Genomic DNA, 24665 nt, shown 5'->3' with positions numbered 1-24665 from the left:
TGAAGACGTTCCAGAGGCAAGAACGCCACCAAAGTCTGTATCAACCCTTGAAGTGCATGTGCAGAGTATTTCCTGAGGGAGGGAGTTTTCGGCCATAACGTTCACAAAGATGAAACAGGCTACTTCGAGGTCACATGGCAGAGCTCTAAAGAAAATACCAGCAAGATGAGTGCAGAAAATGGACAAATGGACCGTATCTGTAGTGTTATCTCTTATTCACCATCTAATCGGCTTCAAGACTGCAACATGGGACAGCTTCGAAAGATTCCTAGCTGATACTGTTAGGCAATGCCGTGACCTGTTCTCAAGAGGTGAAGCAATATAGCTGAACGACAAAACCAGGCACCATATACACACCAAGCTGACGGAGGAAACAAACTCATTGATTTAAAGTTTCCTCTCTATTCGCTCCTTGCACGCTGCCGCCGTAAGCGTGGAGAGCTCGAACTGACAGCTTTACACAAAAACATAGCGGGTTTAGTGAACCGGGAACCAGTGAACCGGGAACCACTAAACCGGCCGTATGTACATGGTGTAATTGTGTGAAGCTGCCAGTTCGAGAATCTAAATGCTTATGGCGGCAGCCTGCGTAGACCTAATACCCACTTTTCCTGTACTGAAGTGACACTGTTACTGTAGCCTATAGTCACAAGAATACTTGGACTTCCTAAATGCCAGAGATGCACGGGAAGCCTTCGAAGGGGGGGGGGGACGACGGAACACGTCCCCCCATGAATTTGGTACAGGGGGACACAATGTCGATGTCCCCTCCATGTTTTAAGCAAAACAAAATACTAAAGGACTTGATGGATTGAGGATTTCCCCTTTTGAGTTTTTATTAATGGAATAAGATAATAAACACGATGTGCACAAAAAGTGTAAACTGATGTCCGCCTGCATGGAACAGGCTGATATGCGGCCTGTGTGGAGATCAGTACAGTCCAGCCATGAACTATGAGCCCTGTTTTGGCCCCTCGGAAATGCCGAGATATGGGAATATTGTGATTATACAGTCAGTGTTGATTTAGATGCGTTATCTCCCAGTATCCACTGTTAACATTTATTTCATAAGCAAGGCTATGACATATAAATGTAAATCGTTAAAAATAATTTGAAATGAAAACAAAACTGATAATGTGACATTAAAACAAAATCTTGCATCGTTCTTTTATTTCCATTTATTTAAATACAGCGCAGGAATGAAAACAAAAAATCACATTCAACCAACGCCTCGTCAGGCGACCGCTAAACTAACGACCAATTAAAACAAATAGTAAAGTGTCAAATCTGAAAACGAAAATGGACGCCTAAAATTCAAAACGGATCATGGGAACTATCAGAGGCAAATCTGCTTCAACTTGGTCACTTGAAACGAAAGGTTATATTTCAAATACATTTTACATGGTTATCATGAAATGTACATAGAAACGAATTAAATGTAATCCACAAAGTACAGGACGATGACACCGAGACATGAATTCCAAATAATATGTCATTTAAAGAGTTTTCCATTTATAGCATAATACTTCTGTCCAGAGAAAACTTTATAAAGTTTTTTATTTAGGTTTGTAAGAATACACCTTCAGTCAATGATTACGTGTTCCGATAATTTACAACAAAATATACAAATTTATATGTAAAGTGGCATACTATAGCCTTTATGGGGCCAAAACTTAAGCTTCAAAATAAGAGCGAAACTTGATAACGGAAAAGAAATTGGATTATGGTTAATAACATAAATACGTACAACCAGAACGATGTGGCTAGATTTCAGAAATAGATTTTGCTTTGTTTGTGTCACAGAAGTAGTTTGAAATAAGGAGATGAAAGGGGGAGAGCATAAAATGAATTGAAATAAATACAAGATCTACCACATAAAGTAAAAATATTTCTTGTTTCACTCGAAAAAGAATACAAATATTGAATACTCCAACATAGACCATGCAGTCCAAACAGTTCTATCTATGCTAGGTTCTATGACAAGGATTCACAGCCAGCATTGATGTTTGAAGTCAACTCCCAAATTTGGGAGTGCAGTGTACATGTGGGTAGTGATGCTTGAATTGGTTTTCTGCAAAGGATTTGCATGGGAAACTTAAGATCTCCCGGAAACTACTCAAAAAGCACCTATGCCTGATATTGTTTAGAAAACCGAAAAGGACCAGTTAGTTTGGATGTTAAACAATTAAGGTACATGTACACGGAATCAATCAGAAAATGATAAAACGTTATTCCACCACGTTATCATAAAATTATAGAATCAGTTTTTGGAATGCATCAACCATTGCTAACAGACAAGACAGCTGCAGAACAAATTCACAATAAATCTACGTTATTTGTAAGAATACCAACTGGGAATACTCAAAGTACTGAAACCTATAATACGCTGTGGAGGATTAATGCAGTACTATAAAAATGTTTTCGTTTCAAAATCTGACTAGTAATACATTTCTTTTACTTTCCATTCATAAAAGTGGGTTAGTTTGAAAATAGTCATCTCAAGAATGCTTATAAACCCTCGCATTCTTCACGTAATTGAAACTTTACAGCCCGCATTGGATTGGGTACTTCATATTGGATTATATTGCTCCAAAATATATACAAATACTACAATTAATTGGTTAATATATAAATTTACGTCTTAATTTAAAACATTGGTTTCTATAAATATGCAAAAACAAAAGAAGGTAAAAATGATCATTTTCATTTAATGATATAATATCGGAAAACTGGTGAGTTGCTGAAGGCACCACTGTGGCAATAGGGCACATGAATCAATATAGGAATGAAAATCTAAATGTTACTGCTAATTAAAAAAAAACAGAGAAAGGATGTGATCTTGCACAAAAAACAAACCTCTCTGGGAAGAAAATTTCGAATAGCAATGCCATGGATTCATACTTAAAAGAATTCAAAAGCAATCTAACACCAAACTTTGTTACTGAAAGAAACCCATCACACTTTTAAAGCGTTCCCTGACAGGGATGGTGCTACATCATAAACTAAATTTAAGTGGAAAAACAAACAGCAAAATGGATCATATAGCACCCCTTGCACTATGACGTATTTTTATGAACACAATTAAAACTGTCATGCTTAAAACAACTTGAATAGCATTGATGTGATTCTGAACTGTCATAACCAGACAATTTCACTGACTTTGACAGAGAGCCTCTTATGATATGACTGCCATGAAATCAAGTCCCCCTCACATAATCAGAATACACATGTTCCTACTTCCTTTTGAAACAGCTTGCTTGGAATACTTATGAAATTTGGTGTAAATAAGGCTTTGCTTTGTTTGTTTCGGTGCATGTTCTTGTGTCTTTGAAATAGAAGTCTGCATTTTTGTGAAGTATTTTTTATTATGACACAATAGTTGAATGCCTGACTGACTTGGCCTCATATTTACTGTCACATAACTGCGTTGTTCCTCTTGAAACACTGCACTTTGTCATTTACAAGGACGACTGCAGAACAAGAAATATAGAAGTACTGATCTCACAGGCTTTGCTTAGGGAAAGAGCTTGGTGTACTGAACATTCAACAAGTCTTGGATCTCACAGGCTTTGCTTAGGGACCGAACTTAGAGTACTGAATGTTCAATGGGTCTTGGATCTCACAGGCTTTGCTTAGGGAAAGAACTTAGAGTACTGAACATTCAACGAGTCTTGGATCTCACAGGCTTTGCTTAGGGAAAGAACAGAGTACTAAACATTCAACGAGTCTTGGATCTCACAGGCTTTGCTTAGGGAAAGAACTTAAGAGTACTGAATGTTCAATGAGTCTTGGATCTCACAGGCTTTGCTTAGGGAAAGAACTTAGAGTACTGAATGTTCAATGAGTCTTGGATCTCACAGGCTTTGCTTAGGGAAAGAACTTAGAGTACTGAATGTTCAATGAGTCTTGGATCTCACAGGCTTTGCTTAGGGAAAGAACTTAGAGTACTGAATGTTCAATGAGTCTTGGATCTCACAGGCTTTGCTCAGGAACCGAACTTAGAGTACTGAATGTTCAATGGGTCTTGGATCTCACAGGCTTTGCTTAGGGACCGAACTTGGAGTACTGAATGTTCAATGAGTCTTGGATCTCACAGGCTTTGCTCAGGGACCGAACTTAGAGTACTGAATGTTCAATGAGTCTTGGATCTCACAGGCTTTGCTCAGGGACCGAACTTAGAGTACTGAATGTTCAATGGGTCTTGGATCTCACAGGCTTTGCTCAGGGACCGAACTTAGAGTACTGAATGTTCAATGAGTCTTGGATCTCACAGGCTTTGCTTAGGGACCGAACTTAGAGTACTGAATGTTCAATGAGTCTTGGATCTCACAGGCTTTGCTTAGGGAAAGAACTTAGAGTACTGAATGTTCAATGAGTCTTGGTTTAGTTGATGTTTCCCATTTTCATCTGCCCTTTGTGTTTCTGGAACATGTTGCTTGTTGCATTTTTCATCTTATAGAAGAGATTCGCTTGCTTATCTGTGATCTTCTGTCTTCTCTTTTTGGCCTGAACAATAAGAAAGAAGAAACAAAATTAACTTGTTGGGATTCAGCAAACTGATGACATACATAATGAGGCACCAATTCAACAGGTTTTGTTTAGTTTTAATTATTTTTAAAATGCTGAGAAAAAGAAAAACCATAATCAGCTACCATTTGTACACAACTGATAATCTAATCCCTGGTAATCTATGCACAAAACATATCATGGGTACCAGGTAAAATCACTACATAGTCCCAATTCAACTTGTCCCCAGTAGTGTTAACCCAACTTTCTTCTTTGTTATTTAGAGGGTGCTTTCACAGAGTGGAGTCTTCTTGAATGTGTTCCTATTATTGCTGACATCAAGATTAAGTTTACCTTCTTTGACAGTCCCCGTTTGGCTGATTTCTGGTTTCCAATAAAGAATGTGTATTCTGCCGGTTCATCTTCCTCATCTTCAAAGCCTGCACCTGGTCTGGCCCCGGGCTGACGGCGAGCAGACTAAACAAAATGGAATTGATTGGGCATTAAGCAAACAACATAATTCCACTTACAGATTACAAAAAAGAACAAAAATTCCTTTAGTGAAACCTGCCACAAAACAGAGACTTTAAACCTGGTCTGTATAGTGAAACATACACTGTGAACTAAAAAACAATTTTGAAAAAAAAAAATCTTTCAGCTGTTTCTCAAAAACAATAGCTCAACTAGAAGATACATGTACAGTGTTAAGAAAACTGCAAGATCTTGGTCTTACTGTGTGGGCTCTGTAGAGTTCTGACTGGATTGGAGCCAAGGTGGCTACAAAGGACTGGTACACATCTTCTCCTTCATCACCTTGATGTTGTCTGAAAGATTATGAAATCGACATCATTAAGATAAACTAAAACAAGGAAATACCATTACTACAGCAGCAATATAATCATACATCTATTGTACCCATTCAACTTGAGAGGCAAGTCACAATATGCTACGTGTCCTGGTTGAAGAGGCATTGAATGCATGTGCATAACATGTATGCGAGTGTGGTATCGTTGCTGTTCTAACTTCTATTTCTGGATGCTGGAGCAGTGTCTTTAGATTATATTCACATAAGTACACAATTTACCTAGACTACTAAAGCACAGTTAAGAAGTGTAGGTAATAGATATGCTTTTTGGTCAATACTCTCTTGAGTAATGATCCCAACAATCTGGAAGACTGTAAACAGCCAATCCATGAACTCAGTAAATTGACTGCAGGTATAGTACTGGAGAGGTTTGAGTCCATTAGGATGAGATGCCTCACTCAGTAGAAGGCTGCTATGCAATACTGGTGGTTGTGGGTTCACATCTCTTCTAAGTCATTTGTCATTCTATCTGTTGATGACTTTTCTCAAGGGTATACGCGGAGTTTAGGGGGACAAACCCCTCGTGTTTTGGAGCATTTCATACGCACCAGATTGCAGAATTTGATTATCTTTTTAAAGTTTTCCTGAGCATGCCCCCTGCACCCCCAGTCTAGAAATCCCCTTCGGGAACCCAAGCCATTACATTACCAGTGCCATTTCTTATCATATTGTGATAAGACGCCTGTCTCTATCCAGAGGATCTGTGTAGCATTCTCCAAGTAGAGACAGGCACACATACATAAATGATTTACTCACGCATGTCTCTCCACAAGCTTCTGGGTTACTAGAGCATTAATACGAGCCTCTCCATACAGACCCTCCACGGCTAGCTTAGCTGCTGACTGAGCAGCATGAGCACCCAGAACAGCAACATTGGCATCTAGTCAAGGTGATACAAACAAGACAACATAGGACACATCAGTTATACTTTGAATTTGTCAATCAAATACAATTTCTAATTGCTTGAGTGCCATAAACAACACAGTAGAAGTATTTGAAATTTTGGAGTTATTTTTGGACAAGTTAAAGTACAGCAAGAAACCAGCGAGTTACTATCATCACTCAAATGAGGCATTCTAAATTTATGTCAAAGATTGGTATTTTATCCAATTTCAATTAGGACCCACAACTGTTCTAAAAAAACTGATTAACATGGTCTGAGGAATTAAATTTTTCAACCTCGTTCATACAAGTATTAATGCAAATGTCAGACAATTTGTGGAGCCAAAATACTGGGACAGTGGAAATTCAAATCCTCATGCCTGTTAAGTTTTAACAAGAATGTTTTGACAACTATGAACTAGGTAACAAACAATAAGATACCAACGATTTGTCTTCCCAGCTAGGAGAACCTAAGGTATGGAGAGCACACTTCAGCCAAGTTTGTTCACAAAATGAATCTGTAGGATTACCATGGAAACTGATGCCACACCACAAATTAATACTCAACTTACTCTGTTCAGCAAAATGGCGGTCTTTGGTGATTGGTCGATCCATGGTGATGACTCGTAGATTTTGTGCACCGTCTCGTCCTGTAAAATATATCTGTAACTGGAATGGCAGTCTTTCCATTCCTTCTATCATACTCTTGGGATTTATTGAGTCATAAACGGGCTCTTCTTTCACTGTCATCAGAAGAGAGAAAGACAATATGAATGGATCCACCCCTAACTGGATCAGATCAGATCAGATCAAATCAGATCAGATCAGATCAGATCAGATCAGATCAGATCAGATCAGATCAGATCAGATCAAATCAAATCAAATCAAATCAAATCAAATCAAATCAAATCGAATCACCAAGGGGACTGATGCAATACAATACCTTCATCATCTTTGTGTGTTATAGTCAAGCCACCAAAGTTGTCATAGATAACTGTAGCAAGAGAGCACAAACAGTAAACACAATAGGTAAACAGGTTTACACAATCACAGCACTCACACTAGGCTTGTAATCAAGTACACTCTGGGTTTAGTTTACTGCCAGTAGTTACGGTGTTCTGCTAAGGACAAAGCTGAAAAATACTCAGAACAGACCAAAGAAATTGAAGAGTTCGGACATTTAGAATCTAGTAAAGCTAAGACAAACATTTTGGAAAGTACTTGCCAACTACTTTTTGAGTACTTCTGTTAAAATTAAAAAAGTAAAAAAAAAATACCCAAAAATCCAAATTTATTTTCTTTCTGTCATTATTCTCATTGTTAGTGAGAAAAAATTCAGAGAGTGACTACAACATTGCTGGCAACTTACAAATTCCAACTGAAGTTTCAATCTATTGAATTGAATCATCTCTCTACAGCAAAACAAGGGTAAACAATGCATAGGAACCAACTACAGTCGGGGCAAAAAGCTTACATATTGGTACACCTGGTACTACAACAACAATTTTCCTTAAAGTTCACAACTTCACTCATTCCTACCAACTTTTCTTTTCATGAGGACAGACAAGATGGGTTTCTACTTAATGTACGTGGTGTATGCCTCAAATAAAAACACCCTGAGGCATAGATATGATTCATATTTCTATTTACAAAGAAATCAAAATTTTATATACTCCAACCCTAATATTGAGTGCCACTTTCTGGTCACATCTCACAGTTGCAGTGGACTGTTTTCTGAAATGTTTTGAAGCACAATAAGGGGATAGATTAAAATTTTTCCCAAAATGGTTTTTCAGATATATTAATATTTTGAACTATAATAAATGTCTCTGAGTATTTTCAAGTGAAATACACAATATAATCATTAAGTTGAGATACAATTTGTCTGACCCAATAAAAAGAGTTGTCAAAATTATTTCAAACAGTGAAAAATTTACCCCCCTCCCTTTTTACTGTCAAGTGTATGTAAACTTTTTGCCCCAACTGTATTTGTAAGCACTATCCTTATGCCCTTTGTTTCTTGGCTGTACAGCGCCCTCAGTAGTATCTGCAGAGACCATGAGAGATTCCTTTGCTTACCTTCTCGTACAGGCTTAGTACGGACACCAAATTCAAAGGTGGTCTCAGAGTCTTTGGTCACGATGCCAATGTTCCGAGTAGCTTGACTGGCATGCTCACCGGCCATATTCTCATCATCACGAAAGTACCTTGTCAGGAATACACAAATATTTCATAAGATTTTTGGCGATGGAAGAGGGCAGAAATCAGCAGAGAAAAAGTTCTTTTGATACAAATGTTTAACACAGCTTTAACAACTCCCCATTCAATGCTACATGCTTGCTTTAAAAACATTCAAAATAAGATTTTCATGAATTGAGATGGTGAAATTTTTATCCAAAATATACCCAGGATTAATTTAGGTAAAAGGTCACAGGAGATATTAAAAGTTGTGGTAACAACTTAAATTTGATTGTCGATTCTCTTAAAAAGTATGCTTCATCATATATTTGCTACATCTAGAAACTGTCAAGGCAATTCGACAGCCTAACTTCAACCAAGAGAATAAAATGTGACTTCAAAAAGTTTTATGAGAACTTACAATCCCTTATGCAACACCAGTTTAGCTGAGACATTGGTTGCTAGGATAGGATCATCTAAGATGTTGGCAAACTCCTCGTTCAGTTTCATGGGATCAACTACATTCACCTGGATGAATAAGAGCAAAACAGGTTGGAGAAATGATCACACTCTGGAAGATGACAGGATAATGAAAAACTCACCCATGAAAAAAGCAAAAAAACCAAAAAAAACGGTTGACAGCTGCTATGAAAATCCCGTAACTAAGAATATTTCTGTTTCTTAAGGAATCTTTGTTTCTAGGACTTAATACACATTTTCAGCTGTTATAAGGTCATCCATTATAATCCTGCATGACTGGTTCTCAAGTTTGACTCTGACACAATGATTCTGTGCCCTGGTACTACAAAGTAGATGGAACAGTGCCAGGTGTTTGTGTCCACTGAATCATTCCAACACAGGGTTCAGTTGTGATGGGCAAACAAATAATAATAATGGCAATGATATGTCATGCATTCTGGCCTCACCACCAAGAAGAAGCCTCACCACCGTATCTAAATTCTTCTGTAATCTTACTGAAATGCTCAATATTTCATATACATAGATTTGATCTAATTCTAAAGCTTACTTGTCCACCAGTTTTATCGGCAACATTGCCCAGCTCAATCACACGGCAATCCTCCCCCTCCATTGTCAAGACAGAGACACAAGTCCTAAAGACAAGACAATTACACATGGAGTTTAGGAGGCAATCCTGACAACAAACCAGTGAGTCATTTGGACTTCTCTCAGAGAGAACAGACTGTGAGACAAAAAGAGCAGCCTCCTGGGTTAATAAAACATTATCATGAGTGACTTGCTACTCGGAGGTGCAATTCCTCTTTAAAAAACATATATCAATACTGAAACAGTTCTACAACCCCCCATGGATCAATTTTGTAAACTTACAACAAAAGCGAATGATGTACTTTTCCTTACATGATGCATGGTCACTTCTACTTTTCCCTACATGTACATGTATAAAGAACCACCTGTTCACATTCTCCAGGCGTTCAAGTATTTCATCATAGGGAATTACTAAGGTGTGCATGTTTTTCAAAGATGGCACAACTTATAAGTCTTTAATAATATCAAGGTCCAACATAAAGGGATTAGAGATGTCTGAAGTAGGAAATGTGCTGAGGACAGGGATGTGATTGGAGGGCTGTGAAAAAAACTGAAACTGCGAGTGCGAAGCGTGAAGCCATTATGGCGTGGGGTTAAGTGGGCCCTGGAAAATTTTGAAGTCTAGATGCTCTGTGGTGCATTCTAAGCCTCTCTGGGGCATGTTTTAAGCAAAAATATTTTGACATTACTACCCCTTATGAAGTTAACTTTGTACTATAATTCTAGCAACTGTGGACAAATCAAACATTAATATTTCTAATTTCATTTTATTTAAGGATCTCAGTCCACTCTTGAGAAAAATGTGAACTTTTCTGAGTTGGTTTTGCACATAAGTTCCACAAAAACAAAACAGGACATAAAATAAATAATACTCCACAGAGAACTTTTCCTGCGATTGAGGCTTTGACAAAACACCGGCTTAACTGCACTTTCAGGCCGTCCACCATGACATACTCTTCCAACCAATTCCATTAAAATTTATTGGTGACATGTTTATCTAGCTTTCTTGCTGACAAGTCTCCTTTTGAGAGAATTTTCCTGTTGAACTTGGAGAGCGACATGTTGGCTCTGATGTTGTACTGTACATGTTTGCACGTGTACAACTGTACACACGCGCATGGTACGATACTATGAACGTGCACACGTACACGAGGCCGCACAAAATAATGTTAGCTTGATCCTTAAGCAAGTGAATTACGTTACTGATACCGCATTTAACGTCTACAGGAACTAGACTACATAGAGCGGTATACGTATCAAGTCCAGAATGCAACGTGGATGTACGCATACGACAATGTGAACCGTACTACTCCTGCTGACGAGCGCACCAACACCGAGAACGTGTCTCATGCGTGTGTTGCCATTATGTGTGTAGTCAAATCATGTGCGTACGGTTTACACAGCAGTGTGCGTACGTACAACGCAGCTGGGCTCAATACGAGCGCCAGGTTTCACATTTTACTCACATATCATGCACGCGAAATACCAGTTTTGTAAAACCGCATTCTCAGGTACGAGGATGTGTGAGGAATACATAAGTACGTTGTACAGTACATTGTATACAAGTACAGAGTGTATTGTAAATATAACACAGGCGTACCAGGTCTGACATGTCTGATCCTTGAAAAGAAAGAATAAACAAGTGAGTTTATTCTTCCGTTCATTTTGGCATGCATGCGAAGACAAATATTAGCATATTGTACCCCCGATTTTCTCAACTAATTAATGTGATTCACGAGGGTTGACTTTTGAGGCCCCAAAACCGGAATTCCGGAAAAAAACGGAGAAATCACATCCCTGTGAGAAAATCCCATGGATATGAATTCCTAATGGGCTGTAAATCAAACTAAGGGAAGACCAATTTACTTGTACAACTTGTGCCAAAGGAAAGAAAGCAAATCTTACCCACTGTCCCTTGCATAATGTCCAACATACTCATAGAATTCAGATGCTTTATCATAGTGTTCATCATCAGTCACATCTAGCTTTCCAAGCCCAACATTCGCCAAGCCATCTGTGCATACTATGACCTTTGACCCGGGCTTCTGTGATGCCATAGCAACAGACAACATGAGAGCAGGTCCAAGAGCTGTTTGTCCTCCCTCCGTCAGGCTATTAATAAGCAGGAAAGGGTGGGGGAAGAGGTGGGATAAAAGGTCACATTAATCAAAATTACAAGTTCAAAACTGTTTCACAATGATCACATCTTAGGCAAAAAAACCCACTTCTGCTTCCCATTTCCTGACTGACCCTAATTTTTCGGCGCAACCCTTGAATTTTTATCGGCAACTTAAAAATAAATTTCAAAAAAAAAATTCCAAAAATATATAAAAATAAATCTTATCTTTTTTCTGTCTTTACAAATCACCTCTGAACGTACCTTTTTTCATATTAAACATTTTTATTTATGTTTCCCTGCTTGCATTTGCAACTTTTGAACAGAAACCTCCATTCCCTTCATGTTTCGCTGTAACAATGATGAAAACTCGTGTGCAAAGCTCAATGCATTCAAGCAATGTTCTCCTGGTTCCCCCATGCCGAAGTGTGGCAACCAGTCTATACCAATGGTGCCGCACACATACACAACCCTACGGCAACATGTCAAAAGACATTGATGCTGCAAGAGGATTTCTGCAAGTTAATTTACAGAGCTTGCCTTGTTGTCTGTGTATGTATTTTGTATGTTCATGAGTTAAATTTGAGGTTGTTTTGCTTGTACCGGTACTTGAAGCAAGCGTGCTTCCACAGAATTTCCTGCTGCAGCTCAAGGTTTATTGCCCGCCCATCTGGATGCATCATGGATGCTTACCATGCGATACTTGGACATTGTTGGCCACTTTGCTGTTGTAATTACCTGACTAATGTCGTGCATATTGGTGTAAATTGTTCATAATTCTTAAGAATTGCTGACTAGAAATGTTTACATAGATTAAGCCAAGTTTTTATCACTTTTTGAGGCAATTTCTAGAAGCTTGCATTCTCATTCATGTCATTCAATCAGCACAAAACATTTGACCCCCCCTCCAAAAAAAGTTTCTGACCTACCAAACCTATTTATTTTTGAGAGACAGGTAATCGGAAGCAGAATAATTTTTTTGGCCTTAGCGGCCATCTGAAGTTGCAACAGGCCTAATATAACCTTGGTTTGACAGACTTATTTGACAGGATTCAGCACCATTGCAGCCAGCTACTACCAATGTCTGATCTAGTCATCCAATTCAGTGCCATATCTGCCAGGGGAGGGGGTGACTGAAAGCACCAACTGTTTTAACACAGTATTCCCAACCTTCCTTGGAGAGTGAAGAGTTCTTTATGGAGAAATATAATGGAAATAGTCCCCCTGACGCAAAACCAGGGAAGCCTCGGCCAACTCTATACACATAATGATGCATTCTGGATTTTGAATGATTTGAAAAAGACCCTACAAAAATACCTTGGATGTAGGGCTATACTTACGAAGAGATAAAGAGAACACTTTTCAAAAGTTCAAAGATTTCTTGCTTCAACTACATGTACCTGAAGACCTTGTCTGAAAGGCATCTTCTGACCTCACTGATGGGCGCTGGTAGGGGGAATATCTTGCCCAAGCTGATGATACTTTGTTCATCTGTCAAACCAGCGCCCTCCAGAGGCACAGGGTCTTGACTTCCATCACCAATCACAGTCACCTAACAAGGACAGGAATAGGTAAAATCCAGACTGAGAAAACTCTTGCCTTATGCACACCTTTGCTGAAACATTCAGTGGAAACTATAGGCCTACTGATCAATGAAAAATTATGTGATACTTACACTGTCGTTAAATGCCACAATTCCTACTCGCTTATTTCCAAGTGTTCTCTCCATTTTGGAAAGTTGCTGATCAATAGCTGACTGCATGGCCTTTCAAGACACAACAGAAATGATTTCTTGAAAATACTGCGTGCAATAAAATCTTTTCCCTAAAATAAAGCACTCAGGAAAATGATATGCGAATACATGCACACCCCCATTAAGAAATGAATCTTACAATTTTATCAGAGCAATGCACACACTAAGTAATGCATACTTCCTCACGCATCGTGCTACACTGCAATAGAATTAATTAAAGACACTAATGTATGCTACATGCATTTCTGAAGAGACACACAAGTTGAAATTATTCATAAAAACAGCATGCCTGTTTCAACTGTACAGGCAGAATGAGCAATTTTATATACACTATGTCAAACTCAATGCATTTCTATTAGCTGAAAACCTTTTCCATTTCTGAGCTCCAACCGTACCTGTAATCTTGAGATGTAGGAGTATTCTCTCTTGGGTCCTGCAGTATATCGATCTTCCTGTTCAGCCAGTTGCTCTCTGTAAGCAGAGAGAGCTGTCCCTTCATCGTTCAACCTCTGGTCCTTGAAGGTACCTCCTGGAACCTACAGGTGTCCAGAAATAAATGTATGACAAAGTCAGTCATGAGTAACGGGGGGAACAACGACAAAAAAATGCTTTTGTCACCGCTCCTTTGAAAAGCTTGTGAATTGGCTTAAGATTGATTGACTTTGATGGACTTACAGGGACTTGTAGGGATTCGTAGGGACTTGTGATGAACTTCAATACAACACTGCAGAAATTATTACATGTGATAAAAAATCTATTTTGACAGGTGTTTTGAAATCTCAGAGAGTTGTGTTATATTCTAAACATGTACATGTGTAAAAATGATAGCTCAATACTTAAAGGCATGTGAGCCTTACAAATAAAACAGAATTGAAAACAGACGATCCTTCAAACAAAAAGAGTGTAAAATGAAGAAAACCAATGCTACTTACTGCTGTGGTTACTGACATACTGCCAGAGATATCAACCATGAAGATAACAGCTGTGTCATCACCTCCTCCTGAGCCTGGCTGAATGGTGAAGGTCAAGTCATTCTCCTGGGGAAAATTCTGCATGGTGGCAGTCACTGGATTCTCTCTGTCACAGAACTCACACTTCCACATCTGAAATATGTTGTGAGATAGTTATGATTTGCTTAAGTGTGCATATCAAGGAGTGTGACCTGGTCTACTACATTGGCCTTTAATATCTGTTGCATTACGTTAGGGTCACCTACCGTGCACTGAGAAAAATGCCAGATGGCGTAGGGATATTAAAGTTTCCTTTTACTTGGCAAGATCCACACACTGAGTACATGTAATTTCTCAAAGAAGCCTGGTGTAATTCCTGATAAGGAATTCTGACTAAAAATTGTCTCTTTCCCTCTGACTTTTGACCCACCTGTGACCCACTGACCTCTGTGTTAGTTTGGCTAACACTGGAGAAGGCTGCGTCACAGTTACAGCAGAAGATTGGACTCCCTGCATGTTGGTGGCTAGAGCTGACCAAAGTATCAAACTTCACAGCAATCACATTGGTGTCTGCCCGTCGATGTTTCTTACTGGGTTCTGGGTTTGTAGAGACAAAAAAAGAAAAGACATTACCAACGGAAATTGTAAAACAACTGTGTTTCATGTAAAGTCCAATTCATGAAAGTAAAAGTAAAGAAAATCTGATGTAGCAAAATTTGCTACAATGGAGTTGAAATGTGTTCCAACTACTGCCAAGAACAAACATTGCTTTCAAGAATTTGTGCTTGCTTTCGTAGCAAGAATGAACCAGTCACAAATCATTATTCCACTGTTTCATGATAAATGAACGTTTCATGAACTTTGCCTTTGAAATTAACATGCATTATTCAAGGGAAACAGTAGTTTTGCTGTGATCTGGAGTCAAGATGATGTTCCTATTCATCAAACTGTTTGAGTGCAGCAGTTAAAATTTTGGAATTTGTTAAACAGTACTTCTCTATCTGCCAGCAATTATGTTCTAATAAACATGGTAAATTCCTGTCTGGATGAAACATATATGCAAAAGCTTGCTTGGTTACCTTTTTTCACTGGTTTCCTCATTGGTGGTAATGGAGGTGGCTCCTGAGGGGCACCCTCTACAGACAAAGCCAAAAATACATCCAGGTGGTAAGTTTTCAATTCAAGCCTTTCTTTTCAATCAGTAAGACAGTTCGCTGTTCCAAATAAATAAGTGTACCTCAAGCCTAGATGACTTCATCTTTGGGATAAACAAGGTGCCACAAGTATACATAAAGACATCAGACCAAAGCTGTTCTGCTAAAACATCAGAAACCTTGATGGGATTATATTTTGGAGTATTTCATGGTTTGAGTGAATGCTATTTTTACTTCCTTTTTTCACAAAGTAATCTAACAAATTTTGGTCACTATCATCCAATGCCCATCCTGTCCCACACTCACCCAAGTGTGTATTTGCCTGCAACTGGGGACCCCCTATTGTTCCTCTTTTGTTTGTACTTTAACTTTTTTACAGGACCACCCATATGTTTTGTACACAGTTGTCAATTGGGGACCCTCTGTCAATCGGGGACCTTATTGTCCTCTATTGTTCAGGGTCCCCAACTGAATGCAGAAACAAACTCATTCACACAATGTACTTGTGTAAAAATTCTCCAATAGTGTTATTCCCATGTACCAGTATTTTACTTGTATGCTGAATACTGATCTGAAATTAGCTTTATACTGACCTTGTTTGAATAAATAGCACAGCACTGGACAATTGTGGTTGTAAAGGTCCAATCAAGACCATTTGGGAAGATGAAAATGTTGGTGGCATTCTTACCCCCATGGATATAGTAGTATGGATTAGCCTGCCGCGGTGTGTCATAGGCTGAGGCATAGTCACCAGAATCTTTATTCTGTGCTTTAGCTTTGACTCTAGGGGGTGGGAGCTCAGGCATTCTGTTGTCATAAATTGCTTCTGCAAGGTGTGAAAGAATAACATGGGGGAAAAGGGGTTAGAATGTGAATCCAAAGAGGGTAATGGAAGATACCGTATGAAGCGTACACTGTAGGTATGGACAGAATTACTAAAGGTACCGGTATTGCGAGGTTTCCTACTTCCCACACAGAACACAAAAATTCATTGTTTAAATGACACATTTCATTTACCTTCATGTCGGTTTCGTGAGGTGGGTTGGAAACCTGCATTGTCATAAATCACTGGAAAAGAAAAAGGAACAGGAGAATTATTCACGTGTACATGGTGGGAGAAAGACGTTTCTGTGCTTTGCTCTCTTTTTGTAATATTCAACATCTTTAACAAGCACTTCTGTTTTGTGCTACAGTATGTGAGGACATGTCTTAACCTTCCTAAGAACTTGTTTAAAAATCCCTTGAATCTGCACAGATCCATTCTTCAGTCAAACATGTCAAATTCACGAGTTAGTAATGCAAATGATCTGTCAGTGTTTGTGTCTAATCCAACGAGCTTGTGTACTGGATTTTGTCCAATTCCTGACAACATGGCCAAGCATACACGTCATGGTTCTCCTTACAAAACTGTCCATCACCAATGAAAAAAGACAAGCTAGGGTAACACATGAAAGCCATTGGTGCCAAGCACCTAGTACAGTACTTATGCCAAGATGCTAGAAACTACTCGTGTGTATTCTATGACACAAGCCAAGCACTTGTAAGTGGAGTGGCACTCCAATCATAAAGCTCAGTACTTAGTAAAAAAATTCCCTCTTTAGTTTGACCACCAGCCAATCCATCCTAGTGCTGAATGTTTCTATTCAGGCAGTGCAAGGAATAGGATTTTGGCAGATTCTATGCAGTTATACTACCCACATGCATCCAGTCTACATGTAGTCATCAGAACAAAGAAAATTTAACCATTTTAAGGATTTAGTTTGAAGCAAAAGTTACCAGTATGTGCAGCAGACAGGTACATGTATAACTTTCTAAATTCTAACTACATGTGACGCCAAATCATAACAAAATGGAAACGGGAAACACAAAAAGATTCAGCACACTGACAGTTAAACTACATTGTACCTCCAAATTACACAATATTTTTTAATGTGCATTCTCAACACTTTGCACTGAGCCATGCTCTAACTGGCTTCACGCAATGCATGTAATTTGTCAATTTGTACACATGTACAGTATGTCCAATGCATGTTTACACTACAAGTGGGATGTACACATACATGTACATTGTATCTTATGGGACAGTTGTACCAGAATACTAGTACAGTAAACTCCGGCTAAGTCGGCACTCTCCGGACTCAAGAAATTATGACGACTTACGTAAATGTCGACTTGTGCTGTACATGTATTTCGTCATTTTGCTGACTTACATGTACATGTACACATGTATTGCCTATGTACTGTACATTAATTCCTTGCACTAATTCAATGGCTTTGATTTACATGTACCCTGGTTTCTTTCTACCTCCATGGTCGATACCAGAAAATTATTATCCTCATGCTGCAAATTCGGTAATTGATCATACAAGTACCCCTAAGGACAACACAAGGATGGCAAGCCACTTCCATATCACATCAAGACTCGACAGTGCAATACATGTACGTATATGTACGTGATACAGTTACGGTACAGAAAACGAACACTCATCCGCACACGCACTGGTTAAGTTCGTTCAATAAGGCGATCCCCCAAAATGGACAGAGTGTATGCGTGTACCACTGAAGGGGTTACAGGTATTAATGTACTCATGCTAGCCGATCAACCACAGCCTGTGCTGCTAACAAACAGACATCAGTCAAGCAATGTGGGACTTGTCACTTGACACTTCTTGGCAACAGTGGCGGAGGAAAACTGATACTGAAGCACAATTTTTTAATGCCAACTTAAGTTATACAAATGAATTTTTGTGGTTTTGTAGAAAAGGGACCGAGAAAATCATGCTGACTTACCAGTATATGAAATGACGACTTATAAATGGCGACTTAGAAATGAAATTTTCAATGGAAATGCATTACGGATTATTGGGACTTTTTTCAAAAGGCCGACTTACATGTAGACAATATGACAAGTTTCGTGATGCCGACTTAGTCGGAGTTTACTGTACATGAACTTCAGTACATATGAGTACAAGTACATGTACCGGTACATGATACATGTACATACATGTAGATCATGAAGTACTGTACTGAACAGGCAAAACACATGTACATGTCCATGTATGTAAATGAAAACATTGATTCTCCAGCCGAAACACCTGGCAAGCGAGTATGCAAAGCTTGTATAATTTTTATTGCTTGAATAATCATTAACCAGGATAACATAAAATGGAGCATTTTAGGAAGAACACTATGCTATATGAGATCACAAGGATAACAAGAGAAGTTTGGTATACCATCTCTTGAAGGCTTGAATAAAGGGGTGTGGTCATATGTTGCTATATATGCATACACAGGATAAAGTGTAACCGACAATGATTTACAAAATGAATATATGTGAAGGATTCTGGCAAATCAGATGTAACCATGGTAACTAGGCACAGGCTACAAAGAATGTGATTTATTCTTTTAATTTTCATACTTAACATTGATAATGTTCACCGTACATACAATGTACATGTACCGGTATACATGTATGTACATATTTTACAGATTTCGTATAAAAATTGTAGAAGAAATTTTTTCCAGAAGAAAACCAGTGGGAACTTTCTGAACGTCAATAATATAAAACTCAAAACTTTAAAGGTCTGTACATGTATTTTATGATGTTTTACTTTCTGTTTTCTCCACTGCCAATTGCCCGGGTCTCTCTCGTTTTGCCAGAATGCCTTACATTTCAGCAAATGCTTTTATTTCAAGGTAAAATCTGGTATATTGTTCTTCTGAAGTTTTATTTTCTTTCATTTTAGCACGTTAATTTGGGAATCAGTGGAATATACATGTACATGTATTTGACTTTCCTTACAAAGAGCATAATTATAATAAAACACTTATATCAAGAACAGATTTGAAGAATCCCAATTTCTTGAATTCTCATTTTTTCTTTGTTTTTCAATTCTTCTATAACATGGACAATGGTTATAATGACAAAAACCTTTGTCTGGTTCCAGCAACTTTGTTATGATGAAAGTTGACCCACTTGACTGTACCACAATTCTGCTTTATTCAATTCAATATCTGAAACAATTTGAGGAATATTAATATGCTTGTTGAAAATAAGGACAAGTCACAAGTCGCTTCAATGTACTCCTACCTTCAGACTGGCCAACTCCACCTCTTATCTGCAGTGGCATGTAAGCATCACTTGCTTTGGCACTGCATTGGGAAAAAAAGCCATAGGTAAATGACCTTCAAGCAAATTGTACATATATACTGTACATGTTCACACACAACTAATGAGATGTAACTGTTTTTAAAGTAAAAGTAAAAGTGTCCTAACAGAATCTTTCTCAACATGCTCAAAGGCAAAATAATTCAGCATGCTACAAATACTTGTAAGGCAATGAAAATCAAACTTGGTTTCAGCAAAGCTTTAGTATATATATAGATGGTACATGCTGTACCTGTACATGTGTACGTACACATGTACATGTATGCACATGCACATGTGTGTATGTACCGGTACATGGAGTCATCAGTCTCTTGGGCTACTGATATGATAGAAATAATGAGGTCTTAGCAAGTACAGGTACATGTTCACAACCATATGCAAACTGCCTGACCCTGCATGCACTACATGTACCAGTAAATACATGTACATGAACATGTACATACACTTAATTGGCAGGTGAAGAGTTGTATTACCGGTAAAATGTATGTACAAATACATGTATATTGGATTTGATGTACATGTATGAAGCAATAATCTCAACTGTTTATAATACATTGCTCTTTTCATATCCCTCATTCTATAAATTAGGGGTCCAAAAGTGTGACATTTTTGTGTCCCTGGTGCACCTGTCCTATTCAATTTGACGTGGAAATATCAGACATTGATTTCAGACTACATGTATTTGTACTTGTTTGGCAGGTAATTTGCATTAATTCATCACTCATAGAAATTAGAGAATTGCTCTGAACTTACAAAATCATATGTCAGATTTGACAGGGGCACAAAAAAATTGGACCTCTGATTTATAGAATGACCCATATCGCAGAAGAGTATGAAAACAAGCCTTCATGCAATGGAGAGATGTCAGGGAATTTTGGCTTGGGGACTGTTTTATACATGTAGATGTACATGTAATATGTCAATATTTCAAATTGTTTGGAACCTTATGACAGTTTTTGGTATAGGGAGAAAGAAAAAGGCAGGTTATCGGAATGAACCTGACCATTTTGATTTTCTCACTGGTACCCGGTACATGTACTTCAACATGCATGATTGTGGGATGTTACCAGATGTACACATACATGTATAAGTGAAAATGAATCCACCAAAATGTGCATGCATAACTGACAATATCTCATAAGAAAAAACTGACGAGCAGGAAATGATGAAAATGCCACAAATAATATTTATGCAACAAATAAACACACTGATTGCTGACAATGCATACATATCCACATGCACATAGAGCACTTCAGGGCACTCGTTTTGCCATACTAAGTACATGTATGAATGCGCCTTTTTTTCTTATTCAGTGTAAATATACATGTACATGTACTGCACGCTCACAGCGGCAAATTCTGGTACATCTACATGTACATGTATGAATACTCTCATAGTCAAGATACTGGTAGTCAGCACTCAGTGTGTTAACAAGCATGCAATATGCAGGGCATGTAACTTCTAGCAGTTGGTATGCTTTACATGCATTTATAACTGATTTTTGTGCAGACTGTTTTTAATTCTTAAGTGAACATGTTCATGAAGTACACACATTTTCTCTAAAATCACCATATTGGTAACGGTACCTGTGTGTATTGAACATACATGTATATATACCTGGTACAAGTACTTACATCTACATGTACCCTGTACCTACAAGCTATGCAACCAAAGCTTTTAAAAACTGAAAAAACTAATCAATCTGCTCTTGTTTTTTTGCATTTTAAAAAATTTTGCTTTTTTTTTTGGCCTTGTGTGTTTATCACCCTAAAACATCCTCTAGACTTTGTGCTGAAATGCTTTGAAATAAAAAGTGAATTTGTGATGTGCTTGAGTCACATATAAATGTTATCGGGAACATCAGAACAAAAATAAACATGCTTTCAGAGATTGGCTATGGCTATACATGTACATGTAGTATACACAATAAACTGACCATTTTGCAAGCAAGAAAGTAAATTATGCAAAGCAGAAAATGAAAAAACATGTGTACATGACTTTAACTGGTACTTGTGGCTGACAAAGGAAATGCAAAATGTTCATGTACATGTTATATCATCATACATGTACATATTGGAACGTTATTTCAGAAACATCTTACCTGCGCAAGGCTTGGTAGTGGGAACTTGTGAAAAAAAATGTCCAAGAAATAAAGTACATGTAAATAATACTTTCAAAAAATATATAAAAAGACAATAAGAGGATGAATGCTACTCACAAGCCCCCTCCAAAGCTATGGTGTACCCGGTACATGGGTCATTCTATACATCTGGGGTCCAAAGTGTGACCTTTTTCGTCCATGTTACCTCTGACATGTACCGCTACATACTAAATGTATTTGACCAGTTTGACAAGGGATGTATCACTGAAATTGATTTCAAACTATTTTTATTTGTTTGGCAGGTAATCTGCAGTAATTATTCGGTCTTGAATATTAAACGATGCGATCTAAACATAAACATCAAATGCCTGATGTAACAGGGACAGAAAAAAATTGTATCCCAAATTTATAAAACGACCCACATGTACATTTGTAAATGGAAACATCTGAGTACATAACCAACTCTCTGTAAATCTCAATGCATGAATTACAAATCATGCAAAAGAAACACATAAATTGAGTGAAATACTTCTAGTACCAGTCAGCAAATAGTCTGTGCCTGAGTATACAAGTGTATTAAGACCTGCATTTGGTAAATCTACCAATGGCCAATGTATTTTGACCTATTAACAAGAACATTTTGAAACAAGACTTGAACACAGGTGGCGGAATACATTATTTTTTTGAACAAGGATGAATGGCCATTTCTTACATACACATGTACATGTAGATATTCCTCCTTGAGGCTGCTCTTCACCTTGTACATGTACATGTATGAATTGTATTGATTGGGAGCAAAATCCTTCCAATGAAAATTTCATTATCGGTACCTAAAGTAAAAAACTGAGAAGTTCATTTAGCGGTTCTTGATAGCTGGCAATGAAAGAAAGAATGATGATGGTCAGGTGATGTGTGATTGGTCAATCACTGCACCATTAGTCAATCCTGCGGCATGATTATTATTTGTTCTTCCTGTGGAAGATTGTTTCGAAAAGGAGAAGTAAACTAAAATTTCTTGTAAGATCGAGCAACATACATGTACATGTACAGTGTAGTTGGATGACTGTGTGGGAAGAGTTCCATAATGTGGCTGCAAGTTTACAAACACATTGTGGTGAAAAGACTTACAAATAATTTTAACTTGAACAATTTAAAATTTGCCCACCAAACATGTACATGTAAATGGATTTTTCTTTCAGGAACATACAAGGTGTGGTGGAATTTGTAATGTTTGGTGGTGAGTACAATCATACTACACTCATGGGAATGTTGGGTGGCCAGATGAAAAGACATTGCATCCTGACTCCACTCAGCAGTTTTACCGGTAAATGTATACAAAGTCAAACGAATGCAGTACGCGCACATTGGTTCACGTGCTTGTTCTTGAGCAAATGCCTTTTACACACAGACACTGTGTGTATGGCATGTTATTTGTACATCTTTCATCCACCATCACAAGTTAGTGAACACCGCTACCCACCGTGACACCCTTGGGTTTATGTCTGCGCCCTTCCACGTTAATCAGGTTGGTGCATATCCCATCCCACCACTGATTACATGTACCTTTATTCATGAATATGAGCAACCCAGTGTAAACCCGCGTAATCTACATGTAGCTCTCTTCTGGGAAAATGAGAAACAAACTCTAAAAATGGATCCATCACTAATTTTTATTAATATTCACTCACTTGACAACATAAACAAACAATTAACATTTTGAAACTTCAAATCTAAGTGAAGGGTCCTATTTGCACCCCTGAAGCACTTCACTGGGTCAAAAAGTTCAATGACATCACGTGACACGTTAAAATTACTAGACAATAGAGGGTGAACTGTTATGACATGAAGACTTCTGAATTTTTGGTGGGGACTCGCCACACAAACTCTAGTACTTGTGGCAAGGAAAATTCACTGAAAAAGGGTCGCATATTTTTTTACACATAAACTAAACAGAATTAATTCCCAACATTTCGGGGTCTTTTGCCAAACTTTTGAACACAAACAAATGATACAAGTGACCACTGGCTGTTCAATAGCATGCGTGTCTGCAAAATGTTCACTAAAAGGTGAGTGCATAGAAATAGGACTGTGTAGATTTAGGAGGCATGACGATAAATGATCTTCAGATCGTGTTTATCAGGATTTAAGTGTATTGAAAAATCTATTTAAAAAAACAAAATCGAACCAAACAAAAACAACCAGAAAATGCCAAAACCTACCTGAGATCCAGATCAGTTTCTGTGATTTCTTCCTCATCTGATTCATCGTAGTTGTACACATGAGTGGAGGCAAACTCCATGTTTAAATTAATGTTCAGCGCAACTGACAAGTGCTCTGTTTTAACTATTCAAACAACCTGACAACTTCGAATTGGAAATCAAGATTCGCGTATTCGGTCTACAACTCACTGAAGTCTGATTTCTCCTAAACGTAACTTAAAAACAACAAAAATAACCGAAAACACACGAGGAAGTGACTTGCGATTTATGTCAACGTGATCAGAATAATCTAAAAATAGTCCATTGTACATGTATATATCACGATTATGAACAGGTGAACCCTTCGGCTTTTCGGCCTTTTTGGGGCCGGGGGTGTGCTCACAGCACTACGCATTCAATTACACTACACCTGAGTGAGCCAAAGAACGAATCAGGTAAATAGATGGTGCAGTGGCAATAAACAAAATAGGTCTCACTATAAATTCTTCCCAAGGCATCAGTATTGTAATTTTAATGACTTATTGGATGATTATTTTATAAATAGAACCTAATTTCATTCCATACACAATTTTCTTGTGTTAAAACATTAAAATAAAGTTTCAAAAATCAGAGAAATTAATGCGCAAAGTATATGTCTCGCTTCTTTTCCGAGAACATGTGCCCTGAGTAACACTGCGATCATGCATTGTGTTACCAGCCCTCCGAATC

At 38.0% G+C, this 24665-nt stretch overlaps 1 protein-coding gene across 5 annotated transcripts; it reads right to left on the bottom strand.

Annotated features, from left to right (window-relative positions):
• Nucleotides 1-1132: 1132 nt before the first annotated feature.
• LOC110981059 (circularly permutated Ras protein 1-like) lies at nt 1133-24373 on the bottom strand. 5 transcript variants are annotated; one of them, XM_022238243.2, is made up of 22 exons: nt 23958-24373; nt 21739-21762; nt 19560-19621; nt 18703-18744; nt 16487-16537; nt 16158-16295; nt 15395-15451; nt 14761-14912; nt 14298-14468; nt 13761-13901; nt 13288-13377; nt 13013-13164; nt 11402-11608; nt 9459-9543; nt 8853-8959; nt 8333-8460; nt 7197-7247; nt 6826-6996; nt 6128-6251; nt 5240-5330; nt 4861-4983; nt 1133-4506 (listed from the first exon to the last, which is right to left on the bottom strand). In XM_022238243.2, exons 1-22 carry the CDS (start codon nt 24035-24037, stop codon nt 4384-4386), a joined length of 2370 nt encoding a protein of 789 aa, XP_022093935.1. In that variant the 5' UTR covers nt 24038-24373; the 3' UTR covers nt 1133-4383. The 5 variants fall into 5 exon arrangements, with proteins under 5 accessions (XP_022093935.1, XP_022093934.1, XP_022093937.1 ...); XM_022238242.2 differs by having other exon boundaries at nt 14746-14912; nt 23958-24372; XM_022238245.2 differs by lacking the exon at nt 18703-18744 and having other exon boundaries at nt 14746-14912; nt 23958-24372.
• Nucleotides 24374-24665: the final 292 nt, after the last annotated feature.

This window comes from Acanthaster planci, linkage group LG03, assembly GCF_054643075.1.
Source record: "Acanthaster planci isolate LZ-2023a linkage group LG03, COTS_SCS, whole genome shotgun sequence".
Taxonomy (NCBI): domain Eukaryota; kingdom Metazoa; phylum Echinodermata; class Asteroidea; order Valvatida; family Acanthasteridae; genus Acanthaster; species Acanthaster planci.
This window is presented reverse-complemented; position numbering and strand designations above follow the sequence as displayed.